The 23,681-nt window shown below is 42.0% G+C and overlaps 1 protein-coding gene across 26 annotated transcripts in view; it reads left to right on the top strand.

Annotated features, from left to right (window-relative positions):
• Positions 1 to 22,787, top strand: part of BPTF (bromodomain PHD finger transcription factor) — a 154,197-nt gene extending 131,410 nt beyond the window's left edge. For 11 of the 26 annotated variants that reach the window (XM_055387003.2, XM_031010905.3, XM_031010902.3 and 8 more), the window contains 5 exons: positions 3,049 to 3,222; positions 3,929 to 4,121; positions 6,290 to 6,374; positions 15,468 to 15,654; positions 21,888 to 22,787. In XM_055387003.2, coding sequence (XP_055242978.2) covers positions 3,049 to 3,222; positions 3,929 to 4,121; positions 6,290 to 6,374; positions 15,468 to 15,654; positions 21,888 to 21,924 — 676 coding nt within the window. In that variant the 3' untranslated portion in view covers positions 21,925 to 22,787. Of the gene's footprint in view, positions 1 to 3,048; positions 3,223 to 3,928; positions 4,122 to 6,289; positions 6,375 to 15,467; positions 15,655 to 20,192 lie in introns of all 26 variants that reach the window. The other 15 variants (XM_031010904.3, XM_031010900.3, XM_031010909.3 and 12 more) reach the window with 4 other exon arrangements.
• Positions 22,788 to 23,681: the final 894 nt, after the last annotated feature.

Raw genomic sequence — 23,681 nt, 5'->3', positions numbered from 1 at the left:
TCAGAGGTTTTGAATTTGAGTGGTTCGGTTTCTTAATTGTTTTATTTTAAGCAGTTGTTTTTTTTGTATTAAAATACTGCAACTCATATTTTTGTCAAAGTTTCCACTTTCTTATCAGAGACAAAAGCCAGAAAAATACAAAAAGTGTTCCTTTCCCCCATTCCTCAAGCATAACGTCCAACAGTTTGGCAGCTGGAAGCTGTTTTTGACAGTTGTGACTTGTATTTGGTGATATAAACAAGATTATAGAGGCACTAAACCGTAAATGTAGTTTCATTTTTTTGGTCATTACTATCATTTTACAAAATATTTAACTTCTACTTTGAACATTAAAATGTAGTCCAGCTTTTTAAAGCCACAGTTAACCACCATACTTTTTACAGGACCAAAAAGTCTGATTGTGCTTTAAAAACTGATCATTTAGAATCAATTAATTAGAATTAGGAATGCTTAATGCCTACCTTAAGTGGATACCTAATTGATTCCTAAAATAAAATTGTGGTCCCTTTAATGACGTTCAAGTTGCAACATTGAAGCTGCTTTGGTGGTGCTATCTAAATGATAATCTTTTTGCAAATGCCAAATGAAAACTCTTTGTTGGCAGATTGAGCTGTGTGCTGAATTAAACAGAAATCAATTTAGGCATCTTCACTTTTCATTATCTTATCTCATTGGAAATTATACATAATGTAAACAGTAGAACGTGATTCACTGATTTTTTTTTACCTTAGTTTAATACAAGTGTGCCTCACTTTAAGCAAAATATACTAAATGATTTCTGAAACAGGAGTTTCCTTACTTTTTCAGTTAAAAAGATTTGTTTACAGAATTTCTTTAAATAACAAGGCTTCTTTGGCCTGTTTTAGAGTATTCAGATCACAGAAATTGACTTCACACACAACTTTTTTGAAATACCTACATTGCATAAAATGAGGCACACAGATACATGTGCCCATTCCATCGAGATTGCCTCATCATTTTGTGTTATTTTATATTTTTCATTTTGTCATTAACACTTTAGTATACCAGGTTCATTCACTCCCTATTTTAGTTGAGATGAGTTAGTGTTTCTAAGGAGTGTTTCGTAATCTCTTGTCCCAAACTAGGCTGGTTTGGGAATCCAGTGAGAGTGACTGAAAACTGAAATTCAGGTCCTGAACATCCTTCCAGAACACAGCCTATCACCCTGTGGAGATAACACACAAACTATCTCAGAGGACCCCCACCTGTGGCAGTGAAAATCATGTGAGAGTCATAGTTCAAAAGAAAAAAGTGCTGGGCACCGTGGCTCATACCTGTAATCTCAGCACTTTGGGAGGCCGAAGTGGGAGGATCACTTGAGCCCAGGTGTTCGAGACCAGTCTGGGCAACATAGGGAGACCCCGTCTGTACAAAAAATTGGCCAGGCGTGGTGGCTAACGCCTGTAATCCCAACACTTTGGGAGGCCGAGGTGGACGGGTCAGCTGAGGTCAGGAGTTCGAGATCAGCCTGGCCAACATGGCAAAACCCCGTCTCTACTAAAAATGCAAAAATTAGCCAGATGTGGTGGCACACACCTGTAATCCCAGCTACTCAGGAGGCCGAGTCAGGAGAATCGCTTGAACCCGGGAGACTGAGGTTGCAGTGGGCCGAGATCATGCCACTGTACTGCAGCCTGGGAGACAGAGCAAAGCTCTGTCAAAAAAAAAAAAAAAAAAAAAAAAAGAAAAAAAGCCGGGCCTGGTGGCGCATGCCTATAGCCCCAGCTACTCGGGAGGCTGAGGTGGGAGGATCACATGAGCCTGGGAGGTCCAGGCTGCAGGGGGCCGTGATCCTGCCCCTGCTCTGCAGCCTGGGCTATACAGCGAGACAAAAGAAAAAAGAAAAAAGTTAGTGGTAACAGGATAAACTACATAACCATATATTATTCCTTCACATTCATGAAGCAGGTCAATTTGAAGCTTGAGGACGACTTCCATTCCTCTAGGTGAATCTACCAAGAAATGCCTTGGTAGAACTAAGAGTGCCAATGGTATCAGCAAGGCCAGTCTGGTTCCCTGTGATTCATGGTAATTCTCACTATGACTTTGACATGGTGTTCCTACACAGTGCCTATCAACACTTACAGACACACTGTGTAAGCGTTTGTTACATTTACTTTTCCTTTTGTCATTAGGTCTTTTGTTACAGAGGCCACTCTACTCTCCACAATCACAGATTTACACAGCTCCCCCTTGCCAAGCAGTGTAGACCCTCACAGGCTTTGGATAACTATCCTTGCATCATTCTCCACACCTTGTCCCTGGTGTTGAACTGAAGCATCTCCTTCCACGTTCCCTGCCCGTTAGTTAGCCAGGCCACTGTCCACATTGTCACAAACATTATATTAACAGGAAAACTGGCCCGTGCCATATTCCATTATGAGAGGTTATTTTTAATTCGATTAAATTCCAATGTTTATTCAGAAAACCTGGTAGAGATTGAATTGCTCTATGTACTTTCTTAGTTTTCTTCTTCATAGCATATTTTGACCATTTATCTTCTACACCTGGCTGACCTGCATGTTCCTTGTAGTGTAACTTCTACTTGGTGTTTGCGCTTTGCTTTGTTTTCAAATTTAAATTGTGAGATACATTTTCAAACCTATCTAAGAAATAGCCCTGATATTGAAATGGCTTCTGTGGAATAGGTTTGACAGATGTAAGTCTTTGATTCTTTGGCTTTGGTTTTTGTGCCTGTTACAGTTTTACACACATTCATTCAGAGGAAGACATTACCATCAATGTGTTGTTTCTTTTTTCAAATTCCAGTATGTTTTTAAAGACCCATATTTCACTAAGCAGTGTACTTGTTGAAACTGATGTGAGTGACTTTATGTTTCCACATGTGATGGAGCATCAGATACTGGAGTTTGCCAGGGGTAGAATGGTTGGATTCAGAAATGTTTAGCTGACTCATTGCAGGAAGTTACACTGTAAAAAAGTGAATCAAGGCAGGGAAGACAGATTTAAGTACCATGCAGCTCAAAATGACAATTACATTGTCATTTTCATTGTGAATACTTTTAGGTTCTATATTGGCTGTGATCTTTGTACTAACTGGTATCATGGAGAATGTGTTGGCATCACAGAAAAGGAGGCTAAGAAAATGGATGTGTACATCTGTAATGATTGTAAACGGGCACAAGAGGGCAGCAGTGAGGAATTGTACTGTATCTGCAGAACACCTTATGATGAGTCACAGTGAGTTCTGATAAGAGCATCATATTTAATAATTTAGGAAGCCAAATTGCTCTGACTGGTTACTTATTTATTTTAAAATAAAAAGCAGATTTTTTTTCTACATTTATTATACACTTACATTACAAATTCCTTTTCATTTTTCTCTTTTTCCCTTTTTACCTACCCTTCAAAATTTATCTTGCTTCATAGTGAATGTTTGAGACACATTGGGGAAAATGTGGTTTAATGGTAGATTTGATTCTTCAATATGTAACATAGAAATTAATGAGATTAAAATAGCTTGACTTGTTTGGACTTTATCAGTGTTTGAAATGGTGCTTTATTGTAGGTTAGAAAAACACTAATTTGGGTACAAGCTCTGAGACTCTGTTATTAGCTTATAGGATTTTGAACACCCATATGGTACAGTACTAGCTGAAAGATTTTTGGCTTTGTTTTCAGCTTTAAAATCAATTGAATGTTTCATATTTATCTTTAAATTGGTTCTCCAGTATTACACAGTGTTCTTATAAATTTTTTTACTGCTTGTTCTTAACATCAAAAATACTAAATTAATGAACTGGAATGTCAATCTTGAAAGTATTAAAACCATAATACTAAAACTATTTTATATCCCAGGGTTTAGCAAATTTTCAGGTGCATGCTTTATTATAAGTAACATCATCCCATCTGTTTTGAACTCACATTTCCATTTCGGATCTTGCAGATTTTATATTGGCTGTGATCGGTGTCAGAATTGGTACCATGGGCGCTGCGTTGGCATCTTGCAAAGTGAGGCAGAGCTCATTGATGAGTATGTCTGTCCACAGTGCCAGTCAACAGAGGATGCCATGACAGTGCTCACGCCACTAACAGAGAAGGATTATGAGGGGTTGAAGAGGGTGCTCCGTTCCTTACAGGTGAGACCCCTCTGTGTGCAGCATTTCAAAATGAAATCAGCCAGCATAATTTTGGAAGCATTTCTAGGATTTCAAGTTTCCAATCTTAGAGTGATTATTTACTGACTCCCAGCTAGTCTAGTGAAGTGCCTAACAAACTGCAGTCCTTCACGTAGCAGTGCCATGAGCTTTACCATATCCCCACACCACCTCAGCTTACCTCACACTCACAAGAGTGTTAACATGACTCACTTCTCTATACATTTTATTTTTAAGGAGACTTCCTGTCACCCCCATGGATTGAGAAGCAGTATGATTAGATTATAGTTATTCTTGGCCGGGCATGGTGGCTCATGCCTGTAATCCCAGCACTTTGGGAGGCCAAGGTGGGCGGATCACAAGGTCAGGAGATCCAGACCATCCTGGCTAACATGGTGAAACCCCGTCTCTACTAAAAATACAAAAAATTAGCTGGGCGTGGTGGCGGGCGCCTGTAGTCCTAGCTACTCCGGAGGCTGAGGCAGGAGAATGGCATGAACCCAGGAGGCAGAGCTTGCAGTGAGCCGAGATGGCGCCACTGCACTCCAACCTGGGCGAGAGTGTGAGACTCCATCTCAAAAAAAAAAAAAAAAAAAAAAGATTATAGTTATTCTTTTCCTTATGAAAAACAAAAAGGGGACTGGGCGTGGTGGCTCACACCTGTAATCCCAGCACTTGGGGAGGCTGAGGCGGGCGGATCACAAGGTCAGGAGTTCGAGACCAGACTGGCCAAAAGGATGAAACCCCATCTCTCTACTAAAAATACAAAAAATTAGCCAGGTGCGGTGGGGCGCACCGGTAATCCCAGCTACTAGGGAGGCTGAGGTAGGAGAATAGCTTGAACCCGGGAGGCAGAGGTTGCAGTGAGCCAAGATCGAGCCACAGCACTCTAGCGCAGGTGACAATGTGAGACTCTGTCTCAGAAAAAAAAGAAAAACGGGATCGAGATGGTTTGCAGGATTAGCAAGTGATAGAGATATATTGAAGACATAGAAAGCCAGTGTGGTTGCTTACACCTATAATCCCAGCACTGTCGGAGGCCAAGGCAGGAGGATCACTTGAGTCAATGAGTTAGAGACCAACCTGGGCAGCAAAGTGAGACCCCATCTCTACAAAAAAATTTTTAAAAATCAGCCAGGTGCGGTGGTGCACACCTGTAATCCCAGCTACTAAGGAGGCTGAGGCAGGAGAATCTCTTGAACCCGGGAGGCAGAGGTTGCAGTGAGCCAAGATCGACCCACGACACTCTAGCCCAGGTGACAGTGTGAGACTCCATCTCAGAACAAAAAGAATAACAGGATAGGGATGGTTTGCAGGATTATCAAGTGATACAGATGTACTGAAGACATAGAAAGCCAGTGTGGTTGCTCACATCTATAATCCCAACACTTTGGGAGGCCAGGGCAGGAGGATCACTTGAGTTGACGAGTTAGAGACCAACCTGGGCAACAAAGTGAGACCCCCACCTCTACAAAACATTAAAAAAAAATGAGCTGCACGTGTTGGCACGCACTTGTAATCCCAGCTACTTGGGAGGCTGAGGTGAGAGGATCACTTGAGCACAGGAGGCTACAGTGAGCTATGATCACGCCACTCGACTCCAGCCTGAATGACAGAGCGAGACCCTGTCTCAAAAAAGTGGGGGGAAATAAAAGGATATAGTGCACTGGATTGAAACTTTCTCCTGTCGTTATCATAATCACAAGAATTGAAGTAACTAAAAAGAGAATCATAGTCTCAATGTGTGCTTGAATGTTATTTAACATCACGTCTCTGCTACCTCATCATTAACCAGCTGTGGTAATGATTCCACACTTTGAACCCATCCCACCTGTTGACAGAAGCGATTGCAATGCCAGCATCACTCAGTGACAGCTCATCATGTAGGGCCCAGAATACTGATTTTGTGACTTCTAAGCTTGTGCTCCATTCCCAACACAAAGTCTTCTGACCAGCCTTTGAGTACCATTATTGTAGAGGAAGCTCATCTTAGGTAACTTATTACTAGAGCAGAAATCACTTAATATAAAATATTTCATGTATCAAATTTAAAACTCACTTTTGGGTTCATTGATGTAGTAACTCAACCGGGAAACTTAAATGGAATTAGTGTTTTCACTGACAATAATGATGCTACTTTTTCATTATAGGCCCATAAGATGGCCTGGCCTTTCCTTGAACCAGTAGACCCTAATGATGCACCAGATTATTATGGTGTTATTAAGGAACCTATGGGTAAGTACATGAGTTGAATATGAAGTTTTTCAGAAGTCTCAGTGGATGTTTTATTATCCGTAAAATTAGTATCTTAGAATATTTTTAGCAAGGCTGGTGGGGGTATAAATTGGTATGGTCACTTTGGAGGGTAAATTGTTAGTATCTATTAAAGTTTAATTGTGGCCGGGTGCGGTGGCTCACGCCTGTAATCCCAGCACTTTGGGAGGCTGAGACAGGTGGATCATGAGGTCAGGAGATTGAGACTATCCTGGCCAACATGGTGAAACCCCATCTCTACTAAAAATACAAAAATTAGCTGGGCATGGTGGTGCATACCTGTATTCCCAGCTACTCAGGAGGCTGAGGCAGGAGAATCGCTTGAACCAGGGAGGCGGAGGTTGCAGTGAACAGAGATCGCGCCACTGCACTCTAACCTGGCAAGAAAATGAGACTGTCTCAAAAAATAAATAAATAAATAAATAAATAAAATAAAGTTTAATTATGCATACTTTTTGTTTTCTTTTTTTAATGAGACGATGTCTTGCTCTGTCGCCAGGCTGGAGTGTACTAGCGCGATCTCACATCACTACAACCTCCGCCTCCCAGGTTCAAGCAATTCTCCTGCCTCAGCCTCCCGAGTAGCTGGGACTACAGGCATGCACCACCATACCCGGCTAATTTTTATATTTTTTGTAGAGACAGGGTTTCACCATGTTGGCCAGGATGGTCTTAATCTCCTGACCTTGTGATCCGCCCCCCCTCGGCCTCCCCAAAGTGCTGGGATTACAAGTGTGAGCCACCACACCCAGCCAATTGTGCATATTCTTGAACCCGGCAGTTTCATTTATTAGGATTTACATGTGCACAAGTATGTTCATTGTGGTAGTGTTTATAATTACAAAAACATTGGAAATGGCGGGGTGGCTCACGCTGGAATCCCAGCACTTCCGGAGGCCAAGGCGGATGGATCACCTGAGGTCAGGAGTTCGAGACCAGCCTGGCCAACATGGCGAAATACGTCTCTACAAAAATAGAAAAATTAGCCAGTTGTGGTGGCAGGCATTTGTAATCCCAGCTGCTAAGGAGGCTGAGGCACAAGAATCACTTGAACCCGGGAGGCAGAGGTTGCAGTGAGCTGAGATCACACCACTGCATTCCAGCCTGGACGACAGAGCGAGACTCCGTCAAAAAAAAAAAAAAAAAAAAGATTGGAAATGAAATAAGTAGCCATCAATAGAGGAGTAGATATATCAAATGGTGTCTGAGTGGAGTATTATGCAGCTTTATAAAAGAATGAGTGAAATTAATGAATGGGTTGGGGTCTCTTTGATCCTCTCATCCTTCTCCATTTACTTCTTTTTCTGAAGGAGAGTAAATTTTATGAACTAGAGAGAATACCCTCATTTCCCAGAAAAAAAAATGGTAATAGGAGCCACGAGTAATCGTATCAACACGAATGGCTACAAATGATTTTCCCAAAAAATAATTTATCTGCAAAAGAAATTAGAAAAATTAAAACATAGCTAAAACCTTCCAAAGGATCACTTACCACTAATGAAAGAATTATGTTCCAAAAGCCAGCTAAGCATTTTTTTTAATGAGAAGAGTTTGTGTTTCATGGCAGCATGAAAGAGGGGGAAACATGAAGTGGAAATAAATGAAAACTATCTCTGAAAAATAAACATAATGAAGTAGTTATTACCTCTGTTCTCCTGATGTTGAAAATGGAAGGAGTTAATCATTGTACATATTTCAAATTTGGGTAGTCGCCTTTGAGAAAGTACCTGGGATGTTTACTAAAATAATAAGTTAATTATGCTGGTAATAGAAGTAATAATACAAGTTAATGGTAGAAAATTCATAAAATAAGGTCAGGTGCGGTGGCTCACGCCTGTAATACCAGCACTTTGGGAGGCCGAGGTGGGTGGATCACGAGGTCAGGAGATCGAGACCATCCTGGCTAACACGGTGAAACCCCGTGTTAGCCCGTCTCTACTAAAAATACAAAAAATTAGCCGGGCATGGTGGCGGGCACCTGTAGTCCCATCTACTCAGGAGGCTGAGGCAGGAGAATGACGTGAACCCGGGAGGCGGAGCTTGCAGTGAGCCAAGATTGTGCCACTGCACTCCAGCCTGGCTGACAGAGCGAGACAAGTCTCAAAAAAAAAAAAAGAAAGAAAGAAAATTTACAAAAGAAATACTATACAAAATTAGCCCGGCGTGGTGGCACACGCCTGTAATCCTAGCTGCTTGGGAGGCTGAGGCGGAGAATTGCTTGAACCTGGAAGGCAGAGGTTGCATTGAGCCGAGATCGCGCCATTGCATTCCAGCCTGGGTAACAAAAACGAAACTCCATCTCAAAAAAATAAAAAATAAAAAAAAAAATAAAGAAGATAGGCCAGGCACAGTGGCTCATGCCTGTAACCCCAGCACTTTCACAGGCTGAGACAAGCAGATGGCTTGAGCCCAGGAGTTCAAGACCAGCCTGGACAACATGGCAAAACCCTGTCTCTCCAAAAAAAATTTTTTTGAATCAGCCGAGGCCAGGCGCAGTGGCTCATGCCTATAATCCCAGCACTTTGGGAGGCTGAGGCAGGCAGATTGCTTGAGATCAGGAGTTCAAGGCCAGCCTGGCCAACATGGTGAAACCTCATCTCTACTACAAAAAAAAATACAAAAATTAGCTGGGTGTGGTGGCGGGTACCTGTACCCAGCTACTAAGGAGGCTGAGGCACAAAAATCACTTGAACCTGGGAGGCAGAGGTTGCTGTGAGACAAGATCGCGCCACTGCACTCCAGCCTGGGCAACAGAGAAAAACTCTGTCTCAAAAAAAAAAAAAAAAAAAAAAAAGAGATAGCCATTACTTTTGGTGTGTTCTTGTATGCATGGGTGTTAAAATTCATATACAGTGAATACATTTTCCTATGTAAATCTTCTTCGAAAACCCATGATTTTAATGGGTTTTTATGGTCCATTAGTTGAATATACCTTAGCTTATTTAACCAAAATTATTTTCTTGAAGACCTGGTTTTCCTGTTTGTTTTTGTTTTTTTTTAATACCAAGATAAACCCCAAATGGTGGTTCACCCAGCACTTTGGCCAAGGCAGGTGGATAGCTTGAGCCCAGGATTTTAATACCAGCCTGGGCAACATAGTGAGATCCTGTCTTTACAAAAAAACAAAAAATGCTCAGGAGGCTGAGGCAGGAGAATCGCTTGAACCCAGGAGGCAGAGGTTGTGGTAAGCCAAGATCGTACCATTGCACTCCAGCCTGTGGAACAAGAGTGAAACTCCGTGTCAAATAAATAAATAAAAACAAAAAATGGCTGGGTGCAGTGGCTCACGCCTGTAATCATAGCACTTTGGGAGGCCGAGGCAGGCAGATCACCTGAGGTTGGGAGTTCAAGACCAGCCTGACCAACATGGCGAAAGCCTGTCTCTACTAAAAATACAAAAGTAGCCAGGCGTGGTGGCACATGCCTGTAATCCCAGCTACTTAGGAGGCTGAGACAGGAGAATTGCTTGAACCTGGGAGGTGGAGGTTGCGGTGAGCTGAGATCACGCCATTGCACTCCAGCCTGGGCAGCAAGAGTGAAACTCCATCTCAAAAAGAAAAAAAAATTTAGCCAGGCATGGTGCCTCATGCCTGTGGTCCCAGCCCGAGAGACTGAGGCAGGAGGATCACTTCAGCTGGGAGGTGGAGGCTGCAGCGAGCCATAATCGCACTACTGTACTCCAGCCTAGGCAACAAGCGAGACCTTGTCCCACAAACATAATAATAAAATACATATATACATACATACTAAGTTAAACATAATCTCCTATATCTCCTAAGTAGGTACATAAAGATAATAATATAGATCTCTAAAACGTATTGTTGGGAAAAGAAGTGAAAGTTACAGAGCAGTACCCAGATTTTAAGCAGTAAACATTTATTTTCTAAGAGTACCTAAATGTGTTTAGAAATGCATAGAAAATGTCTGGAACAATATAGACTAAATTGAAAATAGTAATTTTCTTTGAGGATATAAGGGAACCAACAAAATCAGCAACTTTTATATTCTTAAATAGAAATAGGTTTAAATGAATTATGTTTGGTAATGTATTTTGTAAACTTAATACTTTTTCACATCAGCTGTTATAGACCTACATCATTTTAAATTGTATGAAATTAAAATTAACAGCCCCCATCAATAGATTTTTTTATTGTGTGTAGTTTTTGCTAGTATAAACAACATGCCACTGGACATCTTTGTTTATACATCTGCCTGTACTTGTTTGTTCTAAGAAAACAGTCTCCAGGTGAAAGGGTCTAAGTACATTTTAGGCTTTGCTGTTGTTGTTCTGCTGGAGTGCAGTGGCGCCATCACCAGCTGACTGCATCCTCGTCCTCCCAGGCCCAGCTGATTCTCCCACCTCAGCCTTCTGAGTAGTGGGGATGTAGTATACTTTTTTTGTTTGTTTGTTTTTTGAGATGAACTGCCCAGGCTGGAGTGCAGTGGCGCTATCTCGGCTCACTGCAACCTCAGCCTCCCGGGTTCAAGCGATTCTCCTGCCTCAGCCTTCTGAGTATCTGGGATTACAGGCATGCGCCACCACACCCAGCTAATTTTTGTATTTTTGGTAGAATCAGGGTTTCACCATGTTGGCCAGGCTGATCTCGAACTCCTGACCTCAAGGGATCCACCTGCCTTGCCCTCCCAAAGTGCTGGGATTACAGGCGTGAGCCACCGCACCTGGCCCGTTTTAGGCTTTTTTTTTTTAAAACAATGTCCAGGCCAGGCAAGGTGGCTCATCACTGTGACACCTCCACACTTCAGCATGGGCTACAGAGTGAGACGCTGTCTTTAAAAAAAAAAAAAAAAAAAAAGTTATTTTTAAATTACACTTTAGGGCCGGGCACGGTGGCCATGCCTGTAATCCCAGCCCTTTGGGAGGCTGAGGCAGGTGGATCACGAGTTCAAGAGTTCAAGACCAGCCTGGCCAACATGGCGAAACCCCGTCTCTACTAAAAATACCAAAATTAGTCGGGCATGGTGGTGTGTGCCTGTAATCCCAGCTACTCAGGAAGCTGAGTCAGGAGAATTGCTTGAACCCAAGAGGCGGAGGTTGCAGTGAGCCAAGATCGTTGCGTTGCAGTGATCCGAGATCATGCCACTGCACTTCAGCCTGGGCAATAGAGTGAGACTCCGTCTCAAAAAAAAAAAAAAAAAAAAAAAGAAAAGAAAAAAATTACACGTTAGCAAATTGAACCAGCTTCCACTAATAGTGTATATCTATAGCATTCTGTCTGCACTATTGGAAAACACTGAGTATTATCACTCTTTTGAGGGGTATATTTTTTGTCTTTGAGAATATTTATTTCAAAAGTAGTGTGTTTTATGGTGTACAAATGCAGATGTTACAGAGATGTAAAATGCAATATTTACCACTACTCCTATAGTGTCCCCTATAGTTAACCTCTGTTAATAGGCCAGTGTTACCATTTTTAATTTCTGCTAATTTGGCAAAGAAAGTGTTTTTATGTAAGAGTTTCCTATTCACATATTTCTTCTATTTTTCTCTCGAGATATTTGTATTGTTATCAGTATTATTTAAGGGCTTTTATTTTATTATTTTATTTTTTTGAGAAGGAATCTCACTCTTGTCACCCAGGCTGGAGTGCAGTGTCGTGATCTTGAATCACTGCAACCTCTGCCACCCGGGTTCAACCGATTCTTCCACCTCAGCCTCCCAAGTAGCTGGGATTACAGGCACCCACCACCATACCTACCCAGCTAATTTCTGTATTTTTAGTAGAGACGGGGTTTCACCATGTTGGTTGACCAGGCTGGTCTCGAACCCTTGACCTCAGGTAATCCGTCCGCCTCTGCCTCCCAAAGTGCTGGGATTACAGATGTGAGCCACTGCGTCTGGCTATTTAAGGGCTATTTATATACTAAAGACAAGTAAAAGTTTTATAGTTTTTTTGGCATATGGTAGTTTTTAACATTTTTTGGAGTCATATCTATTAATCATTATAAATTCAGCCTTTGGTGTCATGCTTGGAGTCTTTTTCCTCCTCCATAATATATACTCACCTATGTGTTCTCCTAGGACCTTAAGGGATACCTAATTAACTTGGAACCATACAGTGTCCAAGCATTATTCACATACTTTATTAAAATGAAAATTAGTCAAGCAGTAAGTAACCAGAACATAATATAAGTATGAACCAAGAATGTCCTAGTGTGATGTGTGCGCTCTTTCCTGAACACCTTACATGAACCTACAGCATCGATGTGCCAAGTCTTGGAATCAAGCTCTGTGTGTTTTCACAGTTCTTCACATTTACACATTTTTTTTTCTTTAACTGCATAAACTGGAGCTTTCAAAGAGTAGTGTGTTTGTGTGTCTGTGTGTGTACTAAAATATATATATATATATACGGCCAGGCACGGTGGCTCACGCCTGTAATCCCAGCACTTTGGGAGGCCGAGGCAGAAGGATCACGAGGTCAGGAGATCGAGACCATCCTGGCTAACACGGTGAAACCCCGTCTCTACTAAAAATACAAAAAATTAGCAAGGCATGGTGGCAGATGCCTGTAGTCCCAGCTACTCCAGAGGCTGAGGCAGGAGAATGGCCTGAACCCGGGAGGTGGAGCTTGCAGTGAGCTAAGATCCCGCCACTGCACTCCAGCCTGGGCGACAGAGCGAGACTGTCTCAAGAAAAAAAAATAAAATATATATATAACAAAATTTGCCATTTTAATCATTTTAATAAACCCACAATTATCTTGGCATATAATGAGAGAGAATTTTTTTTTCCAGATTTGTAGGCAGTTGCCCCAAACCCTTTTTTTGTTTTTGTTTTTTGAGACATTGTCTGGCTCTGTTGCACAAGCAATGGTGAGTGCAGTGGTGCGATCTTGGCTCACTGCAGCCTCCACCTCCTGGGTTCAAGGGATTCTCCCCTCAGCCTCCCTAGTAGCTGGGATTAAAGGCATGTGCCACCATGCCCGGCTTATTTTTGCATTTTTAGTAGAGACAGGGTTTCGCTGTGTTGGCCAGGGTGGTCTCGGAACTCATGACCTTGGATGATACGCCCGCCTCGGCCTCCCAAACTGCTAGGATTACAGACGTGAGCCACCCCGGCTGCAACCTCAGTTATGAATGAACTCCTTTCCCTACTGACTTGAAGGGACATCCTTAACATATGTGAAATTCTTATACTAGATACAGTTAAATCTGTTCCTGTTTTGAACTTGTCTGCGTTAGTGTTTGTGTTGTTCTGCATGCTGCCACACTTTTCATTACCACAGCTTTAGAATATTTTTTAATGTCTGACAGATAAGATTATCTCTCATTACTTTTCAGATATTTCTTAGGTATTCTAGTACTTTTATTTATTGGTTGAACTTTCAAATCACTTTCAAATTCTAAAATATTCACTAACCTTTAGTTTGAAATGTGTTGTCTGTCTACCCTAGATTGATTGGAGATTACTGGCCTTTCCACTCTCTCAGATATTTATGTCAAATTGTATACAGAATTTTATTTCAAACACATCGTTCTCCTAGGATCAATGTTGTTTCAGATAGATTTATTTCAGTCAGTACATTCCAAAGCAGTTGCCTGCTCTACAGCAAAAAAAAAAAAAAAAACTTGTTTTCCTGTGCTTTCACGCTACGGTCAACATGGGAGAATTCTGTTTGGCGGCCTCTGGTCACCAAGAAGTGGGTGGGGATTTCTCCCCATGAACAACCAATCCAGCCTCAGACCCCAACTGAGTGTCTTCTAATTCAATTCAATTCAATTCTGACACTATCTACCTGAAGATAGGGTCAGATCCCACAGGTTGGGGACTCAGTCCCCAAGATTACCCCCTCTTCAGATGCCGGTCGCCAGCCCCAGGTGGTTTTACCTGCACGTCTGACCATCTGGCTATAAATCAGGGTTCCCACAAACCTCTCCTAAGGTTCAGTAATTTGCAGGAGCAGCTCACAGAACTCAGGGAAACACCTACTTAGGCTTACCGGTTTCTCAAGGACACTGCAAAGGATTCCGATGAACACCAGGTGGAGAAGATGCACGGGGCAACGCTGTGGGGAGGGGCATGGAGTCTCCATGCCCTCTCTGGGCACACCACCTGACAGTTGCCTCCACATGTTCAGCTGTATCAGGAAGCTCTCCGAACCCGGTCCTTTTGGGTTTTTAGGAAAGCTTCATTACGTAGGCATGAGTGATTACATCATTGGCCATTGGTGATCAGCTTAACCTTCAGCCCCTCTCCCCTTCCGGAGGTTGGGGGATGGGACTAAAAGTCCCAACCCTCTAATCCTGACTAGGTCTTTCCGGTGACCAGCCCCAATCCTGAAGCTATCTAGGGAATTCCAACCACCAGTCATTAACATATAAAAGAAACTCTTATCACTCCGGAGATTCCAACCGTGTTAGGAGCTAAGTGTCAGGAAATGGGGACAAAAACCAAATATATATTTCACAATATCACACCCATCTATCACCATAATGATTTTCTCCTTTCTGCATATTGCCTGTACTATTACATACTAATATTCGTATCAGCTGATATTTTCCCTTACATTTAAGTGCACACTTATCATTGCAGTCATGAATGGTAAGACAGTATCACTTTGTCACAAATATAAGGTAACAATAAAAATAAAGCAAAATGATGTTATTAAAGTCTAATACCAGGATCATAAAGCCACTAGTACAGAGATTTTGTTCTTAATTCTGGATTCCCATCTTTGTACATACACTAAATGGTTTGCATGTAAAAATGTATTATACTTAGATATGCATAGAGCATGTTGGTGTGTTTCCTTGATCTCAAACCATTTGAATGAAGAACAGTTCTGTGCAGTTACCTGAAAGTAAAAGAACCTTAACAGCAACCAGGATTTATATTTTAGAACCTCAATCAGAAACAAAATTGGAAAAGTACTCTTTTGTTCTTCATGAATTGCAAAATAACCTCCAGGGTGAACCAGCCTGGCTCCAGGACTGCTTGCACAGTAAACATATATACTTGTTAGAACTTCGGAGAATATTCACGTTGGAAAAACCTTAAAGCTCTGAAAATGTTTTACATTTTGTGTTTTTAAGACCTTGCCACCATGGAAGAAAGAGTACAAAGACGATATTATGAAAAGCTGACGGAATTTGTGGCAGATATGACCAAAATTTTTGATAACTGTCGTTACTACAATCCAAGTGACTCCCCATTTTACCAGTGTGCAGAAGTTCTCGAATCATTCTTTGTACAGAAATTGAAAGGCTTCAAAGCTAGCAGGTGAGCAGATGGGTTCGGTATTCTGAATTAATTCAACTCTTCACACTCTTTATACTATTCTGTCTAATGATTCAACCAGTGCAGTTTATGGTAAATTTAACCTTAAATATCTTAAAAAAATAATAATAAATCAAGACTCCAGGGTTATGATCTACTGCCAAGGAGAAGTGGACAAATTGCTGGGTTTGTTGTTGATCTACTTAAAGTCTTTTTTTGAAAATTCAAGAAGTGGCCGGGCATAGTGGCTCACGCCTGTAATCCCAACACTTTGGGAGGCCAAGGCAGGCAGATCACCTGAGGTCAGGAGTTCGAGCCCAGACTGGCCAACATGGGGAAACCCCGTCTCTACCAAAAATACAAAAATTAGCCAGGTGTGGTGACGCACGCATGTAATCTCAGCTACTTGGGAGGCTGAGGCACAAGAATCACTTGAACTTGGGAGGCGGAGGTTGCAGTGAGCCAAGATCACACCACTGCATTCCAGCCTGGGTGACAATGAGACTCTCACAGGAGGTGGGGGGAACATCCCAGCCTTGTCAACATAATGAGACCATGTCTCTACAAAAATTTAAAAAATTAACTGGGCATAGTGGCATGCACCTGTAGTCCTAGCTACTCAGGAGGCTGTGACAGGACGATCACTTGTGCCCAGGAGTTCAAGGCTGCCGTGAGCTGTGATTACACCACTGCTCTCCAACCTGAGTGACAGAGTGAGACCCTGTCTCAAAAAAAAGAGACAAGAATAAAAGAAAAATTTCCTGAGCTGATGATTGTCACAGGACTTTAAATTCTAGCAGAATAAATTCCTTCACTCAGCAAATGACTTTTGAGAACCTGATGTGTGCCTGATACCGGGAATTTAGCAGTGAATAAATTTAAGGCCCCTGCACTCTATGAGGGGTGGGTGGAGCAAGGGGGACAGTTGATAAACATCATAAACCAGGTAGACAAATGGAAAAAGACTCACCCCTACATACATCGCTATAAAATTTCCAAATGCTAAGAATAAAAGAAACTCTTAGATAAAACCGACAATCTATAAAACAAGAATTAGATTGGTGTCAGATTTTTCTGCTGTGACATTTAGTGCTAGAAGATTATGGAAGAATAAATCTAAAAGTTTAGGAAAAAATGATTGTCAGCCTAGAAGTCTGTGCAGCCAGTCAAGTTTAGAGGCAGAATACATATATTTTCAGTCATGTGAGGACTCAGGGCATCCTTTCTTGGCAGGTATTTTTAAAAAGTGTGTGCTATTGGCCAGGCATGGTGGCTCACGCCTGTAATCCCAGCACTTTGGGAGGCCAAGGTGGGTGGATCACTTGAGGTCAGCAGTTCAAGACCATCCTGACCAACATGGCAAAACCCCATCTCTCCTTAAAATACAAAAATTAGGCAGGCATAATGGTGCACGCCTGTAGTCTCAGCTACGCAGGAGGCCGAGGCATGAGAATCGCTTGAACCCGGGAGGCACAGGCTGCAGTGAGCTGAGATTGAGCCACTGCATTCCAGCCTTGGTGTCAGAGTGAGACTCCATCTCAGAAGAAAAAAAAAAAGTGTGCTGTCAAAAATAGGGAAACAAATTTTTTCCTTTTAATAATGTATCTTCCTGTAATCCCAGCACTTTGGGAGGCTGAGGCGGGCGGATCACGAGGTCAGGAGATGGAGACCATCCTGGCTAACACGGTGAAACCCCGTCTCTACTAAAAATACAAAAAAATTAGCCGGGCGTGGTGGCACATGCCTGTAATCCCAGCTACTAGGGAGGCTGAGGCAAGAGAATCACTTGAATCCGGGAGGCGGAGCTTGCTGTGAGCCGAGGAGGCGCCACTGCACTCCAGTTTGGGCGACAGAGGGAGATTCCATCTCAAAAAAAAAAAGTATCTTTTTTTTTTTTTTGAGACGGAGTTTCACTCTTGTTGCCCGGGCTGGAGTGCAATGGCGCGATCTCGGCTCACCGCAAGCTCCACCTCCCGGATTCAAGTGATTCTCTTGCCTCAGCCTCCCTAGTAGCTGGGATTACAGGCATGTGCCACCACGCCCGGCTAATTTTGTATTTTTAGTAGAGACCTGGTTTCTCCATGTTGGTGAGGCTGGTCTCAAACTCCCGACCTCAGGTGTTCTGCCCGCCTCGGCCTCCCAAAGTGCTGGGATTACAGGCGTGAGCCACCGCACCCGGCCATGAGGTATCTTTTTATTTAGGGACAGGGTCTTGCTATGACCCAAGCTAATCTTGAACTCCTGAGCTCAAGCGATCCTCCCACCAGCCTTGGCCTCCCAAAGTGCTGGGGCCGTGAACCACTGTGCTGGGCCAGAATTTTTTTTTTTGAGACAGAGTCTCACTCTGTTGCCCAGGCTGGAGTTCAGTGGCACAATCTCGGCTCGCTGCAACATCTGCCTCCTGGATTCAAGCAATTCTGCTGCCTCAGCCTCCCAAGTAGCTGGGATTACAGGCAGCCACCACCATGCCCAGCTGATTTTTGTATTTTTAGTAGAGACGGGGTTTCACCATGTTGACCAAGCCGGTCTCAAACTGCAGACCTCGTGATCCGCCTGCCTCAGCCTCCCAAAGTGCTGGGATTACAGATGTGAGCCACCGTGCCCGGCCAGAAATTTTTGTTTATTTGAGTTCAGAAAACAAGAGGTTCAGGAAAGCAATGAGAATTACTCTGACCCAAGATGACATTTATACAGCAGGCTGTAAAATGTCAGCAGACCAAATCCTAGCAGGAGAATGGAGCACTCCCCAGAGGCTCAGTAGAGCAAGAAAATGACTCATACATTAGATAATTTGTTTAAGACAGAAAAACATAAGGCTATGATTAAGCCAAAGAATGTCAGGGATAAAAATGAAAGGCAATTAGAAACGCCACTAAAAACAGAAAGTTGTGTAAGTGTACCCTGTTAGCTGGGCACGGTGGCTCATGCCTGTAATCCCAACACATTGAGAGGCTGAGGCAAGAGGATGCTTGAGCCCAGGAATTCTAGACCAGCCTGGGCAACATGAGGAAAGCCCATCTTTACAAAACACAAAAATTAGCCAGGCATGGTGATGTACACCTGTGGTCCCAGCTGCTTCAGAGGCTGAGGTGGGAGGATTGAGCCCATGAGGTAGACGCTGCAGTGAGCCATCTTCATGCCACTGCACTCCAGCCTGGAAGACACAACAAGACCCTGTCTCAAAAAAAAAAAAAAAAAAAGGCCCTGTTAGCAAAGGACTAGGTGCTACAGAGAAAAATATTTACATTTTCGTAGTAACGTGAATAATGGCATTGGGCCGGGCACGGTGGTTTACATCTGTAATCCCAACACTTTGGAAGGCCAAGGCACGTGGATCATCTGAGATCAGGAGTCGAGACTAGCCTGGCCAACATGATGAAACCCTATCTCTACTAAAAGTACAAAAATTAGCCAGGTGTGGTTGCACATGCCTGTAATCCCAGCTACTCAGGAGGCTGAGACAGAATCACTTGAACCTGGGAGACAGAGGTTGCAGTGCACCAAGACCGCGCCACTGCACTCCAGCCTGGGCCACAAGAGCAAAGCTCCATCTCAAAGATAATAAAAATAATGACATTGATTTTCAACTTTTAGAATCACCCTATAGACAAAGCATAGAATGATATAATTTTTAAATTATAGGGAAATAAAACTTGGACTCAAAAAGGGAGGTTGGAAAATGGTTAAGTGAGCTTGGTTCTCCTTGCCATAGCAGGGCTTAAACAAAAGTTGATAAAACAAGAAATAGCAGTATAAGAAATTACCCTGGCCGGGTGCAGTGGCTCATGCCTGTAATCCCAGCCCTTTGGAAGGCCGAGGCGGGCGGATCACCTAAGGTCAGGAGTTCAAGACCAGCCTGGCCAACATCGTGAAACCCCGTCTACACTAAAATAAAAAAATTAGCTAGGTGTGGTGGGGCACGCTTATAAGTCTCAGCTACTCAGGAGGCTGAGACAGGAGAATCACTTGAACCTTGGAGGCGGAGGTTGCAGATCGCACCACTACACTCTAGCCTGGGCAACAAGAGTGAGACTCCGTCTGAAAACAAACAAACAAAAACCTACCCAGGCCGGGTGTGGTGGCTTATGCCTGTAATCCTAACACTGTGGGAGGCTGAGGTGGGTGAATCACTTGAGGTCAGGGGTTCAAGACCAGCCTGGCCAACATGGTAAAACCTCGTCTCTACTAAAAATACAAAAATTAGCTGGGCCTAGGGGCAGGCACCTGTAAGCCCAGCTACTGGGGAGGCTGAGGCAGGAGAATCATTTGAACCTGGGAGGAGGAGGTTGCAGTGAGCTGAGATCCTGCCACTGCACTCCAGCCTGGGCAACACTGAGGCTCCATCTCAAAAAGAAAAATACATCTACCCAGAGAACTGAAAAGTCAAAGGGATTGATCATAGGGAGCCTGGATTTCAGATGGAGTTAAGGTAGGACAGAGGAGCACAACTTCTCATTATAAGCCCCTCTATGCTTTTTCATTTGTACATCGTGGTTATTCCTCTGGTTCAGTTTCTAAAATTGCTTTTTTAAATTGGAAAGGCCTTTGGTGGTAACTGTGAGGTAGAAGCCAAGGAGTGTGAATCCTACCCTGCTGCCAGCTTGCCGGCAGAGCCCAGAGGATGACTGCTGGCAACTGCTGATGAAGGAGAGGAAATTGCCTGGAGGTCCTGGGGCCTGTAGGCAAGACAAAGGGAATTGGTAAAGGAGAGATGGAGGCCTAGGCTGGGCCTGCACAGTGAAGGGGCCACTTAGGATGTCTTCTTGCCACGTGGTTATTTTATGTAGCTTTTTAATATACTCAAGTTGACATAATTTTCATTAAAGCACATGGGAGCTGAATTGAGAAGTTTGCTCAATTGTGCTTAAATAAACAAATTAGGCTGTGTGCAATGGCGCACGCCTGTGATACCAACACTTTGAGAAGCCAAAGCAGGCAGTTCGCTTGAGCCCAGGAGTTTGAGACCAGCCTGGGCAACATGGGGAAACCCCATCTCTACAAAAAATACAAAAAATTAGCCGGGCATGGTGGCATGTGCCTGTAGTCCCAGCTACCCAGGAGGCTGAGGTAGGAGGATCACCTGAGCCCTGGAGGTTGAGGCTGCAGTGAGCTGTGATTGCGCCACTGCACTCCAGACTGGGCTACAGAGTGAGACCTTGTTTCAAAACAAAACAAAACAAAACAAAATTACAATGTAAAGAGTTGTATGAGGGCAACTTGCTGTTGCCTTTTTAGGGAATTTCTGTTGTTTTCCAGATTTAAGGCAGAATGAAACATAACTAGCCAGTTATTGAAAATTGATTTATTTATGGATTTTCAGAATTTCCTTTGCCATATTTTCCCATTTTATGATCTCCAGCATTGTTTGCACATTGTTTTCATTACTGCACTTTGTTATAATTCATCATTTATACCATCCATATTCTTTCTTTTCTTACAGATTGTGATATCTTTAGTCTGAATTTTTAACTGGAATCAGAACTGGATGTTGGGGTCACTCTTTGTTTTATTGTACCTCGTGATTACCTAATTCAAAATTGCCCCCCAAAAAGTCAGATTAGTTAATATAATTTTTTAATGTTAAAGATGTATCATGGTAAAAAATTTACTCCAGCAGCCATGTTGAACAATGTATTTAAAAATTGTAAACTCTTGAAATACTGTATTTATCTGCTATTGCAATATAAAGTCCTTTGACTTAGTCCTGGTAACTGTACAGTAATTTGGTTTACTAATGAAAGTTGTGAATAAAACTGTGAAACTAGAAGGGAGATTTTCTGGACTTTAATAGAAAAATGTGATTTTAAGATTGCTTTTTCTTTTGTTTTAGCGTAATTTTTCCCTTTATATTCCCCTCATCAATGTAAATAAACACACACACACACACACACACACATACACACACACACACACATCTTTCACCACAATGGTAATGCTTCTGTAAATGCCTCTATTTGTCCAGTTGGCTGAAAATGTTGTAATCTTTATTAGACAAATATATATATATATTTAAATATTGGCTTTTTCCAGTGAGCTATTATGTTTAGTGTACAGTGAAAAGTTTTAATATTATAGGTTAAAAATTTCTTAATCGTTCTTTTCTATTCGCTTGCCAAGGGTGAATGAAAGAACATGGCTGCTTCTCCCAGACTGACTGACCTTGGCATCCACATAAAGCATCATTGTTTTCAAAAATGAAGGGTGCTTAATTGTTCCCTTTTTTCTATATTCTGTAGGTCTCATAACAACAAACTGCAGTCTACAGCTTCTTAAAGTTCAGCGTGTTAACCTAACATAAAACACAGCAAGAATCTGGTTGTCTGAACTATTTTAAATTAAGGAGCCAGATGTTTTTAGTCAGGCTATCCTGACAAGACTTGACCTAAACTTCGTTTTTATTGGTCATAACAGTCCAATTATATTCTTGGCCAATTTTGTCCAACGGACAAGAAAAAAGCAAAGTCAACGACACCATTATCTTGTCAAGATCAAATGGTTTTACTATTGTGGCAGAAGCGAGAAAACTTTGTTTATTGAAAAAAAAGAAAAAGCAAGAAAAAAGATACTATGGGGTCAAGTGTAACTCCATGGAAATGCCACGTCTGCTCTTCAGTGAAGAAGCTGGTTTAGAGTCTCACAGAAAACTTTTGACTGTATTTATTTATTGTTGCAAAAAAGACGCTTTTTTATTGCTGCCCTCATTTGTCAGCTAATTATTTTTTCTTATAAAATCCAGCCCCGGTTACATATAATCATCTGTATCTTATCATGATTCCTGTAGGTAAAAGTACAAGACGACCTCTAGATGTCTTTTCTTTCTATGAAAGGAGCTGCTATGTACACATGTGCACACACACACAACTGGGAATCAACAATGAGTTTATTGTTCATGGTAGATTAAAATTAAGCTTGCATAAAGGTTGGGCTAAGTGGTCCTGGACTACAGACTCTGTTGCCTTGAATATAACAGTACAATTTGTCAATTACTCCGCACCAGGCTAAAATGAGTAAAATCTATTTGAAGGTATCTTGTTTGTAAACATTTGTCAGATTCTAATTTTTTTCTTTTGTATTAAAATTCAACTATGGATGTATATGAAACAAAATAAATGGAGATAATTTTTCTCCCACAGACAGAGGTGTCTTTGAATGTGCGCTAATGATTATCTGTAAGCCTTTGTGGGGAGGGAGGCCTGCAAGGTCATGAAAGGCAGAAGAGTCTAATTGTGCCTGGATTTCTCCAGGACAGCAGTGGCCCCTCGTTTTATCGTTCCCAGTCCATTGTCATCACGTCAGAGAAAAATCTTCAGGGGTGCTAATCCTGTTGCATCAGTTGATCATACTAACGAGAACGGTAATGCAACAAGATACACATTGCCTTCATCTGTACATTCTGTGATACCAGGCAAATTACCAATTACACACAGCTACTTATATTTTACGAAGGGCATTTTTTAGATGACCTCATCCTCTGTGTTATTTGTTGATTGGGTTTGTTTTCTGTTTGTTGGTTTGTTTGTTTCTTCCACGTAAGGAAAAGTAGCGTAAACAGTAGCGAGAAAATGGAAACCACAGAGGAAGATGTATTTTGCATGTTTTTCCTTTCAGTGTTCTTACACGTTGTATCACTGCATTGTGGTAATAGCTTCTATAAAATCTGCCATAGTTGGATTATGCAGCTTTGCAAAAATTTTTACTAGATTTTGCACTAACTCATATTAGCTTTGTCCTACCAACTTCTGGAATTTATCTAATTATTGTTTTTAAAAGTTTCTTTCCTTTTAATGTTTCCCTGCTATGCAAAACCTTTCCCAGACCTCAGTTTCTTAAAAGAAAGATGTTGCTACAGTTCCCGATTCTTTCTTATTACAGGCTCAGGTGTACAGGTTATTCTGGGTTAATTTTATCTAATGAAGCCCATTCCTTTTTGTACATAAAGATGTCACTTATGCTTACAAACTAAAGAGACTAATCGCTCAATATGAAAACATGAAAAAATTTTTGCTTAAAGTATTAAGATGGAAGTAGTT

The sequence above is a fragment of the Gorilla gorilla genome, chromosome 4, assembly GCF_029281585.2.
Source record: "Gorilla gorilla gorilla isolate KB3781 chromosome 4, NHGRI_mGorGor1-v2.1_pri, whole genome shotgun sequence".
Classification (NCBI taxonomy): domain Eukaryota; kingdom Metazoa; phylum Chordata; class Mammalia; order Primates; family Hominidae; genus Gorilla; species Gorilla gorilla.
The sequence above is the reverse complement of the archived record's forward strand: the minus strand, read 5'-3'. Positions and strand labels throughout refer to the sequence as shown.